Source organism: Fukomys damarensis, unplaced genomic scaffold, assembly GCF_012274545.1.
Source record: "Fukomys damarensis isolate Sample0158 unplaced genomic scaffold, DMR_v1.0_HiC HiC_scaffold_21, whole genome shotgun sequence".
Classification (NCBI taxonomy): Eukaryota; Metazoa; Chordata; class Mammalia; order Rodentia; family Bathyergidae; genus Fukomys; species Fukomys damarensis.
Genome location: NW_022900933.1, coordinates 16,551,061 through 16,561,472, shown reverse-complemented (window position 1 = coordinate 16,561,472; position 10,412 = coordinate 16,551,061). Strand labels below are relative to the sequence as shown.

The window sequence follows — 10,412 nt, the reverse complement described above, 5'->3', positions numbered from 1 at the left end:
GCCAGCTTAATATATACATAGGAAAGCCCTGTCTCGAAACACAAAAGAAACTCTGGAGGACTGTAAGAGACATGTCAACTACCCCATCTGATCTTTTTTGTTGTTAATTTTGGTACGGGGAATTGAATTTAGGACCTCACATTTGCCAGGCAGACACTGTGAATTTCTTTCCCATACTGGGGATCAAATTCAGGATGTTACACTTGTGAGGCAGCCGTGGCTCTGCTGAGCTAAATCCCTGGCCCATTGAGATAAGATTTTTTTCTGGTACCGAGACTCAAACTCAGGACCTTGCACTTACCAGGCAGGTGCTGTGCCACTGAGCTACATCCCTGGCCCCTTTTTGTCTTTGTTTTTTTGAGACAGGGTCTTGGTATGTAGTTCAGAATGGCCTTGAACTCGCTGTGTAGCCTAGGCTGGCCTCAAACTCACAGAGATCCTCCTGACTCAGCCTCGAGAGTACTGGAATTACAGGTATACAACACCTCCTTTGATCTTTAAACATTGTATTTGTGGATCAAAATGCCATACTGTTGAGGTAAGCTAGAAGAAATAAAAGGCAGAAAGAAACAAGGAAATCATAACTAAAATCTGTACTTTTAAAAAGACTGCAACTTTTGGGCCTCAGTGGAAGCAACCCAAGGCTGTACATACTGGGATTTCCTTGGCTAAATCTAGGCTCCTTTCCTTCCAGACCCATCACAGCCAAAATTCCTTGGAAATACTCGAAGTCCATAAATTGGCTTAGAAAACTGGGCTCATACTTAGAGAATGGGCCTGTGGGGGACGCTTTTCCCAGGATTTCCACCCCTCAAAGCATAAATGTTCCCAGGTCCAAGAAATAATTCACTCTCTCTTGAGGGCCTGCACTCTATTTCTTTGAGTATGTACCTTTTAATCTCTGACTAATAAAACCCTTTCTGTGCCCCTAACCGACTAGTCCTGGAAATTCTTTCTCTGTGATGAGAGTCGGCAATTTATTTTAGAAAAATAGTAGGTTAAGCCCTTTATCTCAGCTTCAGGAACCTCTCAGACCCACCCCAGTGACACGATCACTATATGTCAGTTAAAAATAAAAAGATAGCTGGGACTGGTGGCCCACGCTTGTAATCTCAGCACTCTGGAGGCTGAGGCAGGAGGATCACTGTGAGTTCAAGTCCATCCTGGACTACATAGTGAGATGCCGTCTCAAAACAAACAAACAAAAAAAACTACAGTGAGACCCTGTCTCAAAAACAAAACAAAACAAAAAAAAAACTAGTAGATTAAAATTTCATGAAAAATAAAATGTTTATGCATGCTCAAAGTATCTTCCCTCAACACCCTTATAATCTAACTGTGCAAGGAAACAGCCTCACAGATGGGACCTAATTAAATGGTAAATGCAGACACCGCCAGATATGGGGCAATCACACAGTGCCCAGAGAGCTGAGCAGCAGTTCCTGGGATTTCCAGAAACGCCAGTTCAGATGACGCAATCCAAGCCCAACCGTGAGGAAATATCAGAGCAACCCAAACTGAGGAAACTTTCTAAAGTAATTTCTCTAAAATCTTCAATGCTGTTGAGGTCTTAGAAGGCAAGGAAAGATAGTGAGGAGCTGCCCTGGACTGGAGGAGAATACCGATGTGGTGATCAGATCCTCCTGCCTCAGCCTCCCAAGGAGCTGGGGTGGCAAAACTCAAGTCTGCTGCATCTATTCTGGTGTCCTCATTTTTAGTCTTACACCTCTCATCAGGGGCTGCCATCCCTAGGAACGAACAGACCCTGGGTGCAGGAGAGCTCTCTGCCTGGCTCTGGAGCCCATTCTTTTCCTTTCGTGCTACTCTGAACCCCACCACCACCCCGAATACCCTTTCCAGAAACTTGCTCCTACCTCATGGAAGCCACAGATACATTGACAGCCAAGCCACGAGGCATTGTGGGTAGAAGACAGAAAGACCCTCTTATTAGAAGAGGTGGTTGGCCTTTTTCTTTTGGTACTGGGGATAGAACTTGCGAGGCAGCTGGCGGAACCACTGAGCTAAATCCTGGCCCCAAGAAAGACTAACCAAGAGATCACGTGTGTGGTTCTGTCCCAGTGCACGGGTCGGGTCAGATCACTGGGGAGATGGTGTAGTTCTGATGGGACTTGAGAGGCTGTCTGTCTTACGATCAATCAATCAATCAATCGGGGAAGGAAAGCAGAACTGATAGACTGGGTGGGGCCCAGCCCAGCGCTTCCTTTTTTTTTCCACACTGGGGATTGAACTTGGGACCTTGTGACTGGGAGGCAGGCAGGGGAACCCCTGAGCTAAAACCCTGACCCTGATTGCCCTTTGAACACACTCCCGTTCTATCACTGCTCAGTCACCACTTGCCTTAATATTTTCTCGCTCATAAATATATCCATGCACCCGATGCCTCTGTCACCATCTCAACTGGCTAAACCTGGATTTGGCTTTTAATCATTCATTTTGCTTCTGAGCAGGTAAACACTGCTCCAGTTCACTCTCATCACGACCTGTGTGGAGGAAGGAAGTGAATTTTCCTCTTCCCACTCACCATGGCTGGTCACCTGTTGGTCACCTTTCTCCTGGCCTCATCAGTGCCAAGCAAGGGTGGGAGGTGAATCTCAGACTGCTGGGTGGAGACAGCCCAGCTTGTGCCATCTTGCAGCTCAACGCAAGGCCCTCTCATTATGTCTTCACCTCTTCCTGTGACAGACTCCAGCTCTGCCATGCAGAAGACCCACTGGAGGACTCCCTGGCTTGGAGGTGAGGAACGGGCCGGCAATCAATGAGAATAGCGTTGAGAGGACTTGATCTGTAGTGATAATTACAGATTTGCCAGCAGCTGTGGCTTAGCAGCAACTTCGCCATCTCCGGCGCTGCCTGAGACCCAGAGCAGCCAGGCAGGAAGACGGAGGAAGAGTGAGCTGTAAAGAAGAAACAGGAGACAGAAAACACCAGGAGGCAGAGCCAGGGAAGGAGGCTCAGGCTTGATCTGACCATGACCTGCTCAGTAAATATCTCGTTTAACATCAGACTACAGTTTTTAGCAGATGTAAACATCCACGGCCCTCAGCAAAATGCGCTGCTCCTCTAGGTAGTTGAAAACCAGATAAGGGCCACGCTCTCTCCAAGTGGATAGAACACAGATGTTAAAAAGAAGAGATAAGCGCTGGGGATTTAGCTCAGTAGTGCCACCACCTGCCTTGCAAAGTGCAAGGTCCTGAGTTCAATCCCTGGTACCAAAAACACAAGGCCTTGTTGCCCTGCGTCTGCCTGCACCCAGGTGAAGAGCATCTGTGCCTTGTTGTGTCCCACTAGCCTGCTTATTCCTCCACTGTTCATCACAGCTACCAACTCTTGACCCTAGCCCAGTTCCCTAGAGGGTGCCTAGGTGATCACCCTGGTAAGTAGAGGGAGTTAGAGACAGAGAAGGGGCAGCCCTGGCACTTGTTCTAAAGAAGCCATCTGTTCTCCTCCTAGACAACCAACCAGCTTGCTTGCTTTTCCTTATAATGAGACAGTCTCACTCTGTATTCCAGGCTGACCTTGAACTCGCAATCCCCCTGTCTCAGCCTCCTGAGTGCTAGGATTATAGGCATGTGCTACCACCGACCCAAGTAGTTTTGTTTTGTTTTGTTTTGGTACCGGGGATCGAACTTAGGACCTTGTGCTTTTGAGGCAGACGGTGGCACCACTGAGCTAAATCCCCGGCCCAATAAATACTATTTTCATAATTTTACATTTACAGAATAATCATGACTTGAGTCCAGAGTTTCCATCACTCCCTTACCCTCTTTCCCCTTATTAACATCCAGCATTAGCATGGTTCTGTTGTAAACAGCTAAATTAGGTAGAAATATTGTAGGCCTAGGCCCTCAAAGGAGTCAGTACAGAAGATGAAGACACATCCAAACCAACCATGGCCGGAGGCACATCTGAAGACTGAAGTCACAATGGCCAGATCTACATACTTCCCTAAGCGATAAATGGAAGTTGAAGATTATTGGTACCACCCTTTTGAGATTTCCCCCACATAAATAAATCATCATCTCCTTAGGGGTGGGCCATCCTCCCTCACCCACTAAGACTAAGACTACTAAACTGAGATCCCTAAAACCAAGACTAAAGACAAGACTAAAACTACAGATTATCAACCAAGGTTAGCGATGTCACTGATACGTCCTTGCTACTATTGGATCAATATTAGCCAAACAGCTATACTTATAATCTTATTGTTTGATTATAGTTTTGACCCATGTTGTACTCACCTCATGATTTTTCTCCATAAAACGTTTTCGGAGGGTCAGGGATTTAGCTCAGCGTTTCAGTGGCCTGCCCTGCAAGTGCAAGGACCTGAGTTCAATCCCCGGTTAAAAAAAAAAAAACAACTTTCTCAGAGAAGTAGGCTCATTGGCAATCCGCTTTCAGGCCCACTCCTCTCTCTCAGGAGCTAATTGTCTTCGTAAATTTTGCTACTCTTAACCACACTGCTCCTTAGAATTCATACTTTGATTTTGGGGAACACAAACTCAGGGTATCATTTGGAGTTACTTTTTCCACCCTATATCAGTTCCTTTGTGACAATCGATGAACCAGGATGCCACCCCTGTCCCTGAGGGGAGGTCAGACAGGAGGCATCACAGCTGCAGTGGGAGCAGAAGGATTCAAGGCCATGGTGAGCTGCCAGGAGCAGGCGATGTAAGAGGCTGGAGAGGTCAGGAGGGAGCGGAGGGGCCCAGGTCCCAGGGATGGGGCAGACAGGGGCTCTCTGGAGCTCCCCCTTGGTTACCATCCCACGTACCATGGCCTCCGCCTCAGCCATCCCTGCCAGGCGGGCGCAGTGGCAGCCTTCATCCACCAACGTCTTTACCACTCTGTGGTGCTTTCCAGCGCAAGCAGGGGCAGCCTGAACGCTTCCCAGGGCTGGGTTCAGGGCTACGGGGAGAGTCGGCACCTGGGTACCACAGCAGCTGAGCAGGATTTCTCCTTGATCTGTCCATCTGCACCTGGCCATCCAGGCCTCCCCTTGGCTGTGGCTTCCCAGACTCCCTCTCACGAATCACCTGTAGGCCTAATTGCATTTCCCTCTGTGGGCAGCTGCCGCCTCTGCCCAGGGTAGATTCCCCTCCTGGGGTGAATATTCAGGGCAGTTTCTGGCATCTTCCAAGTCTGGGTGGCCCAGTTTGTCCCCCAGATCTCTCTGAGGGTCGGGCAGCTGCCAATGGCACCTCTGGAGCTGAGGTGGCCGCCTGGCATGGCCGTCTTCCTCCTGCACTCTTAGGGTACCTTGCCCCGTGTCCTGACTGCTTCCCACCAGGACTGTGAAAGCAGGGATTGTTTTTCCATTTAGGCGCACACAGACCCAAGTCCCACAAAGGGTCAGGTCACCCTATCATATGTTTTCATGGTCTCACAAATCATGCCTCCAAGGTCTTAGGACATATGAAATTTTGTCTTTTAGGGTCAGGTTACCGGAGTTCTGTCACCCTCCAGACTGTAAGTCCCACGACCACAGGGACTTGGGACTAGATTAGATACTCCATGAATCTTGTTCAATTACTGAGCGGCTGGATCAGTTATAGACAGAACATTCATGCAGTCCTTCACTCAACAATGGACAGGGTAGCAAGCCCTGTGATGGGTCCTGGGGACGAAAGGTAAGATCTAGACCCCAGAACTCAGGCTTGTGGGCAAGATAGCTTGGTAAATAAAATGCCCCAACGGAGCAGCATCCCAACTGCTGCAAGGGAACAGAGGCCAATAGCCTTCCCGTGAGGGGCAATGGCAGATGGACGGGCGAGGACGAGGGCTCAGCAGGCGGGGAGCAGCCCAAGCCAGCAGGACTTGAATCCCTTCACCGCCCTGGGGCCAGAGTTCCCACGTGTGCCCCTCGGACCCCTCCTGGGTCTGATCCTGGGTACAGGGACTGCCGACCGACTTGTCATTCCCTCTGGCTAACAGGCTGCCAGATACCTCTGCCACGAGAGACTTCCACATCTGAGCCAATCTGAAACCATCTTAAGAGATTTCTTGAGCCCAAAGCTACAGTGGAATCTATCCAGTCTGCACACTGCACTCCCATCTTGTAATTCTGCCTGACACATCATCAAGTTCCTGGGTCGCAGCTGTCAGCAGGCAATTTCACGCAGCCTTCCTGAGCTGCTTGTCCCAGGCACCCCTCCTTTTCGATCAGGATTTAGCATAATCTCTAACTTTCAGCCCTAGATATGCTTACCTTTTCTGTTGGTTGTTGTTTAGGAGGAAGATGTGCAAATGCACAGAGATCCACAAAGGGAGGGGAGCCTGGGCTCCTGGGGGCCCGTGTGGGCTTCAGGATTCACCAGAGGTGCAAAGGAAATAAAGATGATTATAAGTCGATACTGGAGAGGGCTTAAATAAGATCTGTGTGGGTAGGAGGGGGCATTATAGTGACAATTTAGGGACTCCAGGGCTGGAGTAATTGAGTCTGCGATGGAGAAGGGTCACATATCACAGGGACAAATGTCACTGAAGAGCTGTACAACATTTGGAGCAATTTTGAAAGAAGAACCTAGATTTGACTTAAAAAATCACCACCTACACATACAACATCCCCACCCACAGAGGACTCCGGGATCCCTCCCTGGCTTTTTTTTTTTTTTTTTTACTTCAATTTTATTCTTACTTGTATCTTTACAGAAAATGGCACAGAAATCACAGGTTTTAGAATGCCTAGAAGTTATTACAGTTCCATATTTCAAACACCTCAATATCAAGTCTCTTCTCACTCTTTGTACATTATTTACACACCAGGTCTACAGTCTAACATTTCAAACCAACAGAAGACAAAGACAAGGACTGGAAAGGGGAGAGTTTCATGAATGGAATGAAGAAATCAACTTTTGACACAGAATTAAAGTCGCCACTCACTGGCACAGCCCCGCTCTTGGGATGCAGTCCCTGCAAAGGTGAGTGGGTTGGTAGATGTCAATAGGTGAAGGGGACCAGGTGCCTGGCCTGGGAATGCAAGCCCGGTGGACTCCATGAAATTGTGTGCTCACTATTGATGCAGAAGGTAAATAAAGGCCAGGGTGGGAGGGGCAGCTACAGAGAACCTCAGTATTGACAAATCCACCCACAACCAGAGAGGAGGACCCGATGCTTTATTCCAATATGGCTCCTGGGTCTGTCTCATTCCAGCGGACATCCTGAACTTTCCAACATACACCTGGCTGAAGGTGGGAGTGCCTGCAGTTGGTCTGGGTGTAATACTGGCCTCCTGCCTCGCTTTCCTTTGAGCCTCTTCCTATACCCTCCTTGAGACCCATCTCTGACGAGCATTGATGGCCCAGGCCTACTCCGGGCTTGGTTTCTTAGCCTGGGTTAAGTTGAGGCTGGGTCTGAGGCTTTCTAGCTGCATAAGTTTCTCCAATCAGGGCACAGGCGAACCAGGAGATCGCAAGAAGCTCAAGGGGAAGGGTCCCTTGCAGAGCAAGTCAAGGTCACAGGCAGCATATGGGGAGTTGGAATGTTTCAGAACACAGGCCCAGGGGCCCAGGCTGAGGCTTTTCCTGTTTAGCCTGGACTCCCATGGGGTGGACAGAGGAAGCAGAGGGTGCACATGGGGCCTGCAGAACAGCATATTCACACAGCAGAAGCCCGCGCGGGTCACAGGTGGGAACAGGATGAGGGGAGAAGACTTGCTGAGGACTGGGGAGCTCAGGACACTGGAGCTGGAATGCAGGTCCTCCCTGTGTCACAGCTGCTGCTGGCATGTGTTTGCAGCAACAAGCCTTAGGCATGGGCTAAGCAGAATCCACAGGGGTTCCGAGCTAGGAAGGAGGCCTCTTTAGAGCCAGGGAACAGAGAGGAAGGGGAGGACTTGGACAGCAAGGGTTGCCAAGGGACTGAGCCCCAGGGGCTCACAGGGATGGCTGCGGCAGCAAGGCTTCAGAGGCAGGGATGCCGGGATGAGGAGGAGGAAGCTGCAGCGTCAAGACTGGGTCCAGGATGCCTCGTTATCGTCCAAGAGCACAGCCAGAACTGACCTGTGCCTGGAGTCGGCGGGGGTCATGGAGGGCCTGTGGGGCAGAGGGAGGGTGGCCAAGGCCATGCCTGGCCCCGCCCCAGAGAGAACCTCCCTCCTGGGAGAAGCAGAGTCTTGGGCTCTGGTGTCTGAGTGGCCCTTGGCCACTAAGCCATGTCTTTGGGCTTCGACGGACTCAGCTTCTCAGGCGGCCTGTCTTCGTCCTTGGCCGCCGTCTCTGGCTTCTCGGGATGCCGAGCCTGGCTGTCTGGCCCAGACACAGTCCCCAGCACTTTGGTGCTGTGCTCCTGAGCTTTGGCTCGAAGCGCCGCGATGCTGTTCTCCCTCAGTTCCTCCTGAGAGATGGCTGCCTGCTCATCGGGGCCCTGCTCCTCCTGCTCCATCTTGTCGAGCTTGGGCAGGGCCTGGTGTTCCATCTCGGGCTTCCTCCCCGACTCAGCTGCTGCCTCCAGCGACTTTTTGTGCATCCCTAAAAAGAATTGTTGGTATTCGGGTTTAGAAAAGCGCCTGGGAAAGCCATCTTGAACTGAAAACAGCAAAGATAGAGAGAGGCCAGAATTAAGGACAAGCAGAGAGCCTTACTTCATACCCCAAAGTCACGCAAGTCCCAGGGCTGGGCTGGGGCCAAGGACAGGGAAAATAGCCAAGGGGACAGGGCCGCAGGCCAAAGGCTGGGAATCCCGCCTGCAGAGGATTTAAAATCAAACCCCGGGGTACCCACCCCCCTATAGCCTGTTCTGTCCCTCAGGACACAACCACACCTCTCTGTCCTGGGATTCCAGATCTTCGAACACCAAGATAAGCAGATGCTATTATGAGATAAGGACCCAGATACAAAGAGGGGTGAGCTGGCAGGTGGAGAGATTTGAGGGAAAGAAGTCCTTTGGACAAAGCCTGAGAGGTGACCAAAGGAACCTAGGGGCTGGTTCATTCACCATAAACCCGCGTCTGTCCAAAGGCAAGGTAAATACAGACCCAGGGGAAACAGCCACACCCTCCTTACAAGATGAAACAACTGTCCATTTGGACAGAACTTGGCACCCAGTAGGTAGGTGCAAGGGACAGAAATGAGCCCCAGGCCCTCCCTGCCTGAGTCCCCCACTTGGAGGGCCTGTTTCCCCTTGTGCTGCTGTGGCCCAGGTCTCCTGGCCCCAGCACTATGCCCCCACTCCAGGGAGCCCAGTGTGGGCCCTTACCCAGTAGCCACGGGGCACAGGAGTCCATGATGCCGTCCTTGGCAGACTTGAGGATGGACTCGGGCAGGGGGATGGAGTGCCGCACCATGGCCCCATAGAGCCCATACTCGGCCATGACGCTGCTCCGGCCCCAGCACTTCTCTCGCTTTCTCCACTTGGCCCTGCGGTTCTGGAACCAGACCTGCCGGTGCAGAAGAGTGGATGGGGCGCACTCCGAGTGCAGGGCCCGAGGCCTTTCCCCGGCCTGCCTGATGTGGAGCTTTTCTCAGCAGAGTCCGTACCCAGCTCGCCCACACACAGTGTCCCCACAGTTCCTCCAGGTTCGGAAGGAGAACATCAAGTCCCAAGAGAACGTGACAGGTGAAATGGGCATCAGGACCACTCTGAGTGCAGCTGAGGAGCTGGGCCCCGGCAGCTCCCTGGTAGGTGTTCCCAGAACCACTGTCTGCTTTCCAGCCAGATTCCCTCAGGCCCTGACAAGCAGGGCCTCTTGCTTAGGGCTCCTTCTCGGCCTGAGACCCAGAGGCCAGAGTAGTCCGGAAGGCCACAGGGGGGCCCAGGGGGCACTGGGCAATGAACAATCTTGGGGGCCACTCCCTCCAGGCGTGTCAGGAAGTCCCCGAGCAGGGAGGCCCGATGCTGGAGGCCCAGTCACCTCCTTCCCTGCCCCGTTACATGTGCCCTGCCATGCCGCTCTTGCCCTGTAAGTACTTGCCGCCCACGCTTCTGGGTCTCACTGAATGGAATCTGGCGGGGAACCAGGTGCCATCCTTCAGTCAGGAAATGAAGACATTCTCCAGGGTGTGAGGGGAGTAGGGGTCCAGGAGAGAGCTGTAGGCCACATCCTAGGGAACATCTCTCGGGCTCCTACATGACTACTGCAAGGCCCGGGATGGGACAGAGGTACCCAGAGGGGTGCCTGCAGCTTCTTGGTGAGATCCTAGAATCCTCGCCTTGCTCTGGGAGCCCAGGATGGCTTGGTCTCCCAAAAAGCGTTTCGGAGCCTTCAGCAGCTGACAGAGCCAGGAGTGTTCCCGGCAGGCCCCTCAAGGTGGGAACAGGCCCTCGGAAACCGTGGTCCACCCCCTCCAGCGCTTCCCACTTACGGTCCCTTGGGGATGGGACCCCTGGGGATGACAAGACACCGGAGCGCCCTAGGGGAGCGGTGGTGGGCGCAGAGGCGCAGGCTGCGGAAAATC

The 10,412-nt window shown here is 51.9% G+C and overlaps 1 protein-coding gene across 1 annotated transcript in view; it reads right to left on the bottom strand.

Annotated features, from left to right (window-relative positions):
• Positions 1–7,339: 7,339 nt before the first annotated feature.
• The window catches only part of Vsx2 (visual system homeobox 2), an 18,893-nt gene continuing 15,820 nt past the window's right edge, over positions 7,340–10,412 (bottom strand). Inside the window, exons 5-6 of the mRNA XM_010645639.2 lie at positions 9,214–9,394; positions 7,340–8,543 (exon numbers count right to left, since the gene is read on the bottom strand). Of these exons, the coding sequence (XP_010643941.1) occupies positions 8,164–8,543; positions 9,214–9,394 (561 nt within the window). The 3' untranslated portion in view covers positions 7,340–8,163. The remainder of the gene's footprint in view (positions 8,544–9,213; positions 9,395–10,412) is intronic.